This window comes from Hippocampus bargibanti, linkage group LG02, assembly GCF_051943395.1.
Source record: "Hippocampus bargibanti isolate YZ-2025 linkage group LG02, ASM5194339v1, whole genome shotgun sequence".
NCBI lineage: Eukaryota > Metazoa > Chordata > Actinopteri > Syngnathiformes > Syngnathidae > Hippocampus > Hippocampus bargibanti.
This window is the reverse complement of record NC_142735.1, coordinates 27,727,501-27,740,000: the sequence shown is the minus strand read 5'-3', so window position 1 is coordinate 27,740,000 and position 12,500 is coordinate 27,727,501. Positions and strand designations below refer to the sequence as shown.

The following is a 12,500-nucleotide window of genomic DNA, read 5'->3' as shown; positions in this document are numbered from 1 at the left end:
GCAGTTAAAAAGACTCCCAGCACGACCGTTCGTTGTCGGGTCATTGTATGCGTTTGTTTCACCCTGTCAGGGTTTGTTCCTGCTGACTTTATTTTATACAATTTGTCAATTGCACCCTGCTGCTCCCTCCTGCCTGCTTTTTTTGGGATCCACCACCTTGCAAACCGTGACATTTTAGAATGTGGGAGGAAACCGGAGAACCCAAAGAAAGACATGCAAACTCCACACTTGAAAGCCGGAGCTGGAATTGAACCCATGACCTTTGCACCGTGAGGTCAAAGTGTGTCAGTAGCTATTCTTATCCATCCATTTTCCGTACCGCTTATTCCTCATTAGGGTCGCGGCGGGGGGGTGCTGGAGCCTATCTCAGCCGTCTTCGGGCATTAGGCGGGGGACACCCTGAATTGGTTGCCAGCCAATCGCAGGGCACACAGAGACAAACAATTATCCGCACACACACACTCATACCTAGGGACAATTTGGAGTGTTCAATCAGCCTGCCATGCATGTTTTTTTTTGAATGAGGGAGGAAACCGGAAACCTGGAGAAAACCCACAAATTCCACACAGGGACTGGGTCTCGAACTCACGACCTCTGTACTGTGCAGCTGGCGTGCTAACCACTCGACTACCATCGGTATTTATAATGTTGTGAAAATTAATGTTAAGTTGCGAAAATAAATGATGTCATATTTATACTACAGATTAATTTATGAGGTGTTTCTGTTAAAAAACACATGAAGAAGACATTGAACAAAGTTGCATATTAAATGACAATATGGAGGTGACAGCATTTTCTCAATGGTTCAGCTCTGTCGTTACCTTGGTTACAGTGACACCTTGAAGCATTTGTTGGTTGTTGTCGTCCGCCCCCCCCCCCCCCATTTTTTCTCGCCAGGTTACTCCCATTTCACACCGTCACCTCTTCATCCCTCCTCATCATCCCTCGTCCATCCCTCCTCATCGTGGCGCTGCTCGTCTTCCGCCGTCCATCGCTCAGCTTCTTGCGGCTTCCATTAGAGTGGCGGGTGGATCGGGGGGGGGGGGCAAATGGAAAAAGTGACATCAGCTATTTGGTAAAAGCGATGGAGACGGAGAGCCAGAAGAAGTAGGAGAAGGAGCAGGAGGACGCACCACGGGGGTGAGAAAAGGCTGCCCGGCGACCGGTGGAAGCCAAAAAAAAAAAAAAAAAAAAAAAAAGCGTCAAATTGCGCAACACATCGTCGTTGTCATCATCGTGTATATTTTGCGTTCACATAGAGGAAAGTCAAAAGAGAAACAAAAGCGAGTGTCACTTCTATCTACACACATCAACCATTCCTGTACAATTTGAAATTCACAAAGAACAGACAGACAAGAAGAGTTCGCACTGGCCAAAAAAGTGCAGGTGACAAAAGTTACAAAGTAGGGGAGGCGCGGGGGGGCACTTGAATTGCTCGTCTGCCGGGGGAAAAAAAAAGGAAGAAAATGAAAAGTGCTACTCAACTCACGCGGCAAACAACTAACTTCCTGTTTGGTGATATCATATTCTAAAAGTCACTTCATTGGAATTTAAAAAAGCTGCTGTTTTTTTTCTTTTTTTTAAATGTGTCCTTCAAGGTGATAGAAAACACTTCAGGGAGTCCGAGCAGGTGGAAGAGAGGTTGCGTTTAAGGTCAAACAATTCTCCAACACTTTCTTTTTGGAAAGAAGAAAAAAAAAGAAAACAGAAGATCCCGCACCCACCCACCCCTCATCAAGTTCTTCTTTTTTTTTTAACAGTCTTTTTCCAGCGCCGATGATCTGCTTCCCGTCCAATTCTAACAGGCCGGCCAACGAGCTGGGACTCAAGTGGTGCCAAATCCGGCACTTTTATAGAACGAGCTCACGTTTCGGTCCGTTCAGCCTTGACGTCTCGTCCATCGATATCCCAGCATGCCTTGCACGGCAACCGGAGGGACAGGAAGGAAGTCGGGTTGAATGGTTATTGTTGTTGTTTTCAAGAGGGAAGGGCCGGGGAAGGGGGGGCGGTGATAATAATGCGATGGTTGGGCGTGGGGAGGGGGAGGGGGGGGGCATTGCATCTCGCTTGAGGAGGACGTGATGGTGGTGGGCTCCAGCACTCTAGAACATGATGGTGGTCTTCAGGAAAGCCCGAGATTCTGATTTGAAAGCAAAACAAAACAATCAGTAACATATACAGTATATGGGATCTCTCTCTCTCTCTTTCTCTCTCTCCCTCCCTCTCTTGTTCTCTCTCTCTTTCTATCTCTTCCTCTCTCTCGCCTGCCCTCTCTCGCTCCCTCTCGCTCCTACTTCCTCTATCTCCCTCTCTCCCCTCCCCTCTCTGCCTCTCTCTCTGCCAAGTGCCAGGGTTTTTGTCATTTTCATTCAAATGGCAGGACCGGCAGGATATTGAGTTTTAGGACTACATCAACATTCAATTCAGCGTCGGCACCCCTCCCACAAGAAAAACCAAAACATGAACAAATTCGGGAATGGCGCTCCACGTCATATTTTCAATTCTCAAAAAAAATTGGGGATGGCAGTGAATAAGTGAATCACGATTAATTGAGAGTTAAAGGACAACCGACGTCACTTTTTTGTTTCTTAACTGACACCAGAAAAACGTTTTATAGCATCTAAAATACCCCAAACACGCAGTATGATATTTTTAGTCAAATGCAAAACACCAATAAAAATGACTTAAAGTGGAAAAAATCTGCACAAATTGAGCTGCGAATTGGGCATTTTCAGAAAGTCCCGCCCCGAGTTCATGATGTCACGCCAAGACGTCTTGCATTGCTAGTGAATCAAAACAATGGCTTCAGATTCAGAGAATATGCTTTCTTGTTACACATCCAGTTATGAATATGATTCAAATAGTTCTGAAGAGGAAAGCATACATTTTGCAATCAATTAAAGAATTTCTTTTTGCCATTTTGAGGCAAGATTGGGGAGAAATCTCTCACCCAAAAAAAGAGGCACAAAATGGCGACCTCCAGTGGCCACCTCCATTTCCACAGGCTGATAAATTCCTTATATGGCGCTTAGACGCCCTCTTCTGGCCTTCTGGCGGCTTTTGGGTGCAACACGAGGGCCCCAGACCAAACAAGTACAGCAAAATACATTGACGTGATGGAAGGACCGTTACAATGCGACTTTTTTAGGGTAAAGGGCGGTCCTTTAGTGACGTCACATACGTACTCGTCACCAACTCAAAAACAAGACTTCCTGAATATTCAGCGAGTCTGAAAACGTAAAATATGTGGCGGAATCTTATTAAAATACGCTCAGTAGAAGTCATTTGAAGCCATTTTACAAATTGTCCGGAGACGTCGGTTGTCCATTAACTGTAGGTTTAATAAATTTGATCGCAGTTAATTATGTTGATGGTTTGACAGCACTAATATGTACAGAATAACACACGCACACACACACACACCAAATAATCTAAAAACCAGGGTAAATTTCAAGTTGCCGGCTCCTTTTTCCTTCATGGCTGTGATCTGAGATCTCCTCTTCGCAGCCTCACTCACAAACACACGGGCGCGCACACGCACATCCGCGCCTTCCTTTCCCCCTGCGGTGTCATTGTTTTCTGCCAACGTTGCAAACTGTTTATCCATTTTCTGCATAACGGCAGCCATAATGCCGTCCCGCTCTCTCCTCCGCCACTCTCTGACAGGAAATCCGTTCGGGGGAAAAAAACGTTTTTTTTTTTTTTTTTTTTTTTTTTAACGGCAACGTTCTCAGGTTTCTGACTCGCCTGCGTCCCTCTCATCTGCTGCCCTTCACTATTTTTAACAAGCAGCCCTACCCTCCCCCCCCTCCCCCCGCACACACACACACACACACACACACACTTTTTGCAATGCAGCATCCCTCCCATTCCTCACCTCCCGTCCTCTATCTGTTACACTCGGGTTATTTTTATCCTGACCCGTTTGTCTTCCGCTTGGTGTAGAAACTGTTTAGACACGGCAAATTCCATCCCGCCGGCCTCTCGAGACGTGGCGATAAAGAACTGAACGATGGAGCAATACGACGACGACAGATTAAAAAAATAATATGAATACCCACATGCATATATTCTTTATCCACTACACAAAACGACAATTACTACAGCATCTCACCGAGCCACGTACACAGTCCAGAACGGAAGATGTTTCTTCGATTGAGTCTACATGGCACCACCCGGTGCGGTGGCTCACGGTGGGTACTGCAGCCCGACGGCTTATTTCTTGGCATTCCAGATATACTTCTGCGTTTATAAAGTACAGTGAGACCTTGGTTTACGCACTTTTCGGTTTACGAACGTTACATTTATGAAAATTTTAACTTGGCATACAAACTATTTTTCGGGATACACACGGAGCTGCCACAATGAGTGATGTGTCGTTCGCGAACGAGCCTGTTCTTCTAACAACAAAATGGCAGCCGACTGCATTTATTTCCCTATTCCCCGCCCCCAGTCTTCGGTAAAAGCCACATGATTGGTCAAGAATGCAGCAGTGGGGGATGGGGTTACAGACAGAGAGAGAGTGAGGCCGTTCTCCAAAAAAACAAAATGGCGTCTTCGGTTAAAGCCATGTGATTGGTCAAGAACCCAGCGGTGGGGGGGGGGGGGGTTAAACATTAAAGAGACAGGCAGACAGAGAGCGAGTGAGTGAGAGAAAACACACACACACACACACACACACACACACACACACACACACACACACACACGCACGCACACACACGCACACACACGCACACGCACACACACACACACACACACACGAAAGGGAGAGGACAGAGTTTTAAACCAAAAAAACAAAAGTGAAAAATAAAAGAAAAAAACATAAAAAAGGTTAGAAAATGGATAAGAAACAGTGAAATTTAGACTCGTTTCAACTTTGAAAATTCAAAAGCAGAGTGTAGACGAGAAGGTTAAAATATCCCATCAATCAGGCTCCACAAATAACCCGCACAAGTCATCTGTTCACTTGATGCAAAAAGCTATCAACCCAGCTAAACAGATCACCATTGATGAACTAGATACAATTATCACAGAGAAAGCACCTACAAGGGATCATTCCTCAAGATGGTGAAAGAAGGTTACCTTCCTCATCAAATGTTTAATGCCGATGAAACCGGCCACTCCATTCCATCAAGCCTTCAACGACCATCACAAAGGTAAATAAAACAACTTTATTATACATACAGATTATTTATTTAATTATAATACCAAAGCACATTTACTAGACATAAAATAATGTATATTTTATGTATTTTTAAGGCTTAGAAAATTAGAAAGTAGAAAATTATGTTTTATGTTGACCTGGGAACACATTATTCTCATTTTAATAGTTTGGTATGGGAAATTAATTTTTGGGATACACACTTTTCGCCTTGCACACTCTGTCTGGGATAAGAATTAAGTTCATAAGCCAAGGTCCCACTGTACAATCTTGTACAATCTTCCCTGCCGATTGGCATCGAGTCACAAGCGTGTTTGCCACAGTCTTGTTTGTTTACTGTCACATTATCGTTATTAGAAGGCAAAGGCGGCAAGTGAAGAATGGCACTGACCCGCCTTGTTAAAGTCGATCAGCAGGTTGCTGTAAATGTCAGCGGGTTTGGCAACAAGGTCGCATTTTTCAAGTCTCCTCCCCAACGCCCTCCCGCCGCCCTCCTTTGCCTCCGCTCCAGTCTCCTCTTCATCGGTGAATTTTTAGTTGCAACCTTTCCCATAAAAGCTCCTCTTCCTCCCCGCATCCCTTCTGATTGTAATGCCACATCTTTCTTTGTATTCAGCACTTTTCTCTCCACTCGTTAATTAAGAGTGCGGAAGGTGAGAGGGGAGGGAGGTCGGTGCGCGCATTAAAAATCACTGTTGGCGCAAAACGCTTTTATGGCAGCGGGCATGAACGTGCGTGCCTGCGTGTGGCGGCAAACGGATCCTACCGGGCCAATCGACATTAATGCACAAGTCGGAATGCAGCGGCTGAAGAGTGCGCTTCTAAAGGGCGTGGGGGTTGGAATCTGTTCGCTTTTATTTTGAAAAAATACCGGATTCTCTGTTACATCCGTCTGCATTATGTCACTCTTGATGCAAGTCAAGGCATAGGTTACACGTGATAGGTTACCGCTAAAATGAAAGCCAGGGCCGAGGAAAATGAGGAAAATAAAAAACAAATGTCTTGAGAAAATTTGTTTGGGGCAGCTAAAAACACTTAACAGTATCAGGAGTCCTACTTAAAATACGGATTTATCTCAAAGGGAGATTTCCACGCACGTTTTATCTTATTTTGAAAGCAACTTTGAGAGTTTTGCATCCAGACATTGACATTCTCCCCTCGTCATGATTCATTTTTAATATTATGTTTCAAAAATATAATTATTCAATCTCATATTTATATAATTGTTTTGTTGAATGTATCCGCCTTAAAGCTTGAAAATATTGTTAGACATTAAACAGACCGTGGGGGAAAAAGGTTGGGGGCCTACAGAATACGCTTGTGTGCGTGTAGTGGGCGTGTGTGTGTGTGTGTGTGTGTGTGTCAGTGACGTGCGGTGAGGTTCATGGCTGGTGAGGCACTGACGTCATCAATGACGTCACCGCTCGTCTCTACTTAGTATTTGAACGGTAAATGTGAAAATTCAGCGATTTTGAAAAAAATCCTACAACGGTGAAGTTAAATGGACAACAACTTTAAAGTACAAATCACTAAATACAGCTAACTGTTTAATTTGTTTTTTTCATTTGATACAGTAAAGTCTCGTTATATCGATATTCAAGAGAGTCCGAAAAAATATCGATATAACCGGGACTATCGATATATCCGACCCTGTTTGCATGTAATTTTCTCCGTGCGTGCATAGAAATAGTATCGATATAACCGGGACTATCGATATATCCGATATCGATATAACAAGACTTTACTGTATTTCCATGACAGCTTTCCATGATGACAGGTGAGGCACTGCCTCACCTGTCTCCACTGACTGCACGTCACTGGTGTGTGTGTGTGTATACCTTGCACAGCGCCGTTGTCTTCCTGGCTGCCATTCAACTCATCCTGCTGGTCAGATGCGGCATCTGCGGAGGAAAGAAGAAATTCACTTCAATTGTCGCTTTGAATCTCACCAGATTTCATTTATCCGTTTTCATCTGACGTCAAAATGTGCTCAAGGCCCCCTTTATCCATCCATCCACCTATCTGCCTACCTACCAACCTACCTACCTATCCACCTATCCATCCATTTATTTATCTAATCATCTGTTTGTTTATTTATTTAGCTACCCGTTTATGTATTTATTTGCTTACTCATAGACTTTTTTATTTGTTACTTATTTGTTTATTTATTTACTCATACATTTTTTGTTTGTCTGATTATTTATTTACCTATTTATGTATTTACTTGTCCATTAATTTATTTATTTTTCTGTTTATCCACGTATTTATTTATTCATATAATGTTCTATTCATTTAACTTTCTGTTTATTTATTCGCATACTCATATACTTTTTAATTTGTCTGTTTATTTATTTACTCATACATTTTTGTTTGTCTGATTATCTATTTACCTGTTTGTTTGTTTATTTATTTACTTATTTGTTTACCTGTCTATTCAGTTATTTATTTATTCATTCATCCAGTATCCAATTATTTATTTATCCATTTATCTATCTATTTATTTATCGATGTATTTATTTATTTGTTTGTCTGTTTATCTTCGTTTCCTTTCGGCTTTTCCCTTTCCACAGCGAATCAGTGTCCTCCATCTTCAAAGGAGTAATTCGCACATTTGTTTTGGCCAAGCTTTTACGTCGGATGGAGTTCCTGACACAAGCCTCTGTATTTATCGGGGCTTGGGACTGGCACAAGAAGACGCTAGCGGTTGGGGCAATTCGGATCATTTTTTAAACCATCACTAGCGTATGTCCCTTTGTGGCTACAGAACAAGCAACTCAATGAACTTAATAAAGATGAAGATGCTCAGGAAAAGGCTCCCAAACACAAAATGGTCATCGGCACAGCAACATTCAAAAAAGCAAAACTATACTCACCATTTACTACTACTACTAATAATACATTTCATTAGTAAGTCACAGGATACGTTTTCCGCAGGTGAGCAGCGGCAGCCACACGCGCCAGCGTTCACTCAACCCGGAAGTAACATAAAGGAAAAGAAAATAGTCAAGATGGGTTGTACAGAAATATAGGAAAATTGTGGATATTGCAAACTAATAGGCGGAGGAGTAGTGCTTGTGTTCATTGTCATGGATAATGGAAACGTAAAAAATATTCACATTTGATTTAGAACATACAACCTGCAAACGTTCCTTCCTTTTCTATTTAATCAAAGGAAAACGTGATTCAATTGACGAAAAGAAGACATTTTAGGTTTTGCTTGAGCTGATTTGAAATGGGCTGACAATTTATCAAAGTGTCTTGTGCATATGCAACAATACTGCATGTTGAAGACTAGTGTTGTAGTGTTGCTCATTACGATCTATCTACCCTCCTTTCGAAGCTCCAATTGACTGTTGGGTCATCCATTTTATCGACCAGAACAATCAGGTGCTTGACACCTGCTGTTTTGGCTAACATGGCGTGTTCCCGTGTTTGTCCACCTTTTTCAAAACCTGTTTCAAACTCGCCTTTCCTGGCAGAGATCACCAGCAAAGTCAGCTTGTGATGCACCACCAATCATGTTCGTCACAAAGCTCTTGTGGCCTGGGGCATCTAAAATGGTCAAGTGCTTTTTGTCCGTCTCAAAGTATGTTCTGCCCACTTCTATCGTCTTGCCTTTGTCCCTCTCCTCTTGATTGGTGTCCAAGGCCCAGGACAGGTACTGTACCGGGTTTCTCTGTTCTTTTGATGTATTTATCTTTGTATTTATTTATTCGTTTGTTTTTCTGTTTATACATTTGTCCATTCGTTCGTTCATTTATTTATTTATCTTTTAATTTGTTTGTTTACCTATTGATTTATTTGTTTGGTTGTCTGTTTATACATTTGTTTGTTCATTCATGTATTCATTTCTGTATTTATTTGCACGGGATGAGTCTCAAAGTACCGACGGTGTTGTCTTCGGCGGCGTGCAGCGGCTCAGGCGAGGATGAGGACGAATGTTTCAGGGTGTCCTCGCCACGCTCCCTCCGCTTGGACTCGTACTCGAGCGCCTCCTGCAGCTTCCGCTTGGCCTTCTTCTCTTTCTTCAGACGTTTCTGGATGGACGCTGCGGGCAGAGGGATAAAGCGTTTTGGGACTGGCCGAGAATCTCCCAGAATGCTTTGCACAACGGGGGGGCGCGCGTCCGTGAAACCTCTGCTCTGCAGTTCTGAGGTCAGCTGGCGCTCCAGACTCTCTCTCATCTCCCTCTCGCGGTAAAGCTCCATCTTCAGCTCCCTCTTCTCCGCCTGGATCTGTTTATCCTGCACGCGGGCGTTCTCCACCGCCACCTTCAGGAGGCCCTGAAACATACACGTGTTCAGGGGGAGGCGGAGGACTGGGGTGGCACACGGGACGGAAACGAAGAGCGACGAGCCGCTCGCACCTGTATGTTGGTGAGGAGCGTTTCCACAGACGACAGGCTGTCAGCGAAAAGGAACGGGGCAGGGAAGCCGGGAAGCAGGCCCTGTCCTAGCGAGGGTTCGTCTTCTATGAGCAAAACAAAAAAAAATTGTAAGAGTGCGGTGGTGCCTTAGGATTATAAAGAAAAGGTATTCAAAATAAAAAGCAGAATTTTTGACTACGGGAAAGTTTCAACTCCTCTTACTGATTATCGGTGCGGCACTAATACGCGTCGTGCCACCCAGAGGCTATAAAGAGATGAGCGGGCGTCGACTCATTGCCTGTCAACGTGGTTGCAGGGACAAAGCGTAGCAACAGAGTTAAACGCTGAAAAGCGAAGATATTTGATCGTTTTAAATAGATGTGTTTTTATTTATTTGTTGTTTTGAGTTGAGCTTTGAGGCAACAAAAAAGTTTTGGGGGAGTTATAATAATAATATTGATAATAATAATAATAATACATTTAATTTATAAGCGCCTTTCAAAACTCTCAAGGTCACTTTACAGTCACAGGATACGTTTTTCTGTGGGTGAGCAGCGGCAGCCACACGCGCCAATTGATGAGTTTCACTGTCCGTCAATTGTCGCAGATCAACTGAGTGGTCGAGAGTGAAAGTGTGGGGGGGAAAAAAATGTTAATGCGAATCCAGTTGACTTTTCCCCCTCCCAAGCACACTCACGCAGGCGCAGACACAGAGATATTGAAAACGGGCGTGTTTACTAAAGTGTAGAAGTCAACGATGCGGCATCACGGATCAATTACGTTTGACACACGGGCGCCTCATTAGTATTCAGACAATCACGTGAGGTGCTAATTGGAAGGGATTAAAGACACCCTTGATTTGAGCATGCGTGCTTGAGCCTGTGTGTGTGCGTGTGTGTGAGATTGCGCTCATTGCGAGTGCGTCACAGTCTCTGCTCAGTTTAATGCCTAACACACTGACAAGCGAGTTAACTCTGCTGTGAAATTAACGCTGATGAAGATGCACTCTCGAGCGCTCATGCGCGGACACACACGCACTCGTGTGTGCGTGCGTGTGTGTGTGTGTGCGCTAATCTCCGATCTGCGCTTCATCCGTACTTGTGCTCCTCCGCTGATCGTCTTCCTACTCTTTGTAGAGGCCAAGACTGGAAAAATAGCGGGTGTGCTTTTAGTGCGACACCTCTTGACCCCTTTTAACCCCTCTGTTCACTGAGTCGCGCACGCACACACATACGCACCAGTATCCTCATCGGTCTGATTGATGGCTCAGTGGCAGGTGATCAATAGGAGTGGCGGAACATCCTGACACTTCAGATGTGAGCATGTGTGTGTGTGTATACAGCAGATGAAATAAAGTCAGTAAGGCTGATTTGTCAGTTGCCAGAAGGAAATGTGAGAGGGGTTTAGATGAAGGTGCACAAAATGCAGAATATCTACACATGGAAAGTCATGAGTGTTTGTGTGTGTGTGTGTAGTCAAACCTTTATCCTTTGTGATTTTCTTAATGGGTGTCACAATGTTGGCCAATGGAACATCTGCATCAGCCGACAGCAGGCCTGAAGATGCCAAACCATCATTATTAAGTGTGTGTGTGTGTGTGTGTGTGTGTGTGTGTGTGTGTGTGTGTGTGTGTGTGTGTGTGTGTGTGTGTGTGTGTGTGTGTGTGTGTGTGTGTGTGTGTGTGTGTACACAAAGGCAGTCTCATGGTTGAGCCGTATCAGATTTCTTCTACTACGTTTGATGGCTCGTAATTACTAATCCATCGACGCTAATTTAAATTCACCTGTTTATGGTATTTCACATCATACGGTAGCATTGAGCTAATGGACTTTGTTTGGCTGCAATTGTACGGTGTGGTTGAACATGTTAGTGATGAAATATGCATGAAGCGTTCTCTTTTGTCTCCTGCCTCAGCTTCATAGAAATCTTCAACTTCAGTGTCAAAGAGTTTAATTTTGAAAGGAGCTTATAAACACAATCTAAAGACAAAATAAATATTGCCGATCTGTTCAAGAGTCTTTTTTTTGTTTCAGTGTGGAACCCTTTTCCATCATAAATAAATAGGACATACCGAGTCTTTCCGGCGAGCTGGAGGCGGAGCTACTGGGCTGCGACTGCAGAGGAGTGTTGGTCTCATCAACAGAGGGTGACAGAGAGGGACTGTCGCACAGCCGCTCCTGCCCAGGATGCAGAAATAAAGCGATAATAATAAAAAATAAGCCACAATAAAATAAACAGTGACATACGTACACAACAAGGTTGTAACAGTGAACAAACATGAACAAAAAACAAAAAAAAACAACAACAAAAAAAAACACATCGAAAAAGCATTTTTGTTCATGGAATAAAATAAAAGTAAAGGCACACACACATAAAACAAACTGAAAAGTATTATTTTAAGAAAATTCAATTTAATTTGGAGCAATAATTCACATAATTAATTTTCTAATATATATATATATATATATATATATATATATATATATAGGTTGTACCTTGATGACGGGCGCCCGGTGCACGTGTATCTGCTGAGCGGCGGCGGCCATGTTGGCGATGGTACTGAGGTGGTTCATCTGCGACATCGCCATGGCGACAGAGGCAGGTGGCAAGCCCATGGGCAGCAACGGGTGCGGCATCATCATAAAGGGCAGCTCCAGTCCTGAAAGAAAGAGTTGACAGCCACGCAGAAGAGTCAGCCGGCCGAGCGAAGCCCCCAAGATGGCTGCCGAGCCATCTTGAAGATATGAGATGCGTGACGGAGGCGTTGACCCGCCGGTGAACTTGTTAAATGGGCGGAGTGGGGTGAGAGATGAAAGGTGAAACCAAGTTGAAATGTTTGGTTTGCTTTCAAAGCCCCTCAAAACCTCTGACCCCGTGATGCCAAACCCCCCCCTTCACCCCCCTCCATCGTCCTACGACATCAGATGGGAGTGCGCGTGTGCTCAATGTGAAACAATAACATTGATGGCT

The 12,500-nt window shown here is 43.8% G+C and overlaps 1 protein-coding gene across 2 annotated transcripts in view; it reads right to left on the bottom strand.

The window, feature by feature from the left end:
• Positions 1 to 1,201: 1,201 nt before the first annotated feature.
• The window catches only part of LOC148902267 (dachshund homolog 2-like), a 39,502-nt gene continuing 28,203 nt past the window's right edge, over positions 1,202 to 12,500 (bottom strand). Inside the window, exons 5-12 of one of the 2 annotated variants that reach the window (XM_088990651.1) lie at positions 12,026 to 12,189; positions 11,602 to 11,707; positions 11,012 to 11,086; positions 9,531 to 9,634; positions 9,300 to 9,447; positions 9,051 to 9,212; positions 7,003 to 7,065; positions 1,203 to 2,140 (exon numbers count right to left, since the gene is read on the bottom strand). In XM_088990651.1, coding sequence (XP_088846777.1) covers positions 2,103 to 2,140; positions 7,003 to 7,065; positions 9,051 to 9,212; positions 9,300 to 9,447; positions 9,531 to 9,634; positions 11,012 to 11,086; positions 11,602 to 11,707; positions 12,026 to 12,189 — 860 coding nt within the window. In that variant the 3' untranslated portion in view covers positions 1,203 to 2,102. Of the gene's footprint in view, positions 2,141 to 7,002; positions 7,066 to 9,050; positions 9,213 to 9,299; positions 9,448 to 9,530; positions 9,635 to 11,011; positions 11,087 to 11,601; positions 11,708 to 12,025; positions 12,190 to 12,500 lie in introns of both variants that reach the window. The other variant, XM_088990653.1, reaches the window with a different exon arrangement.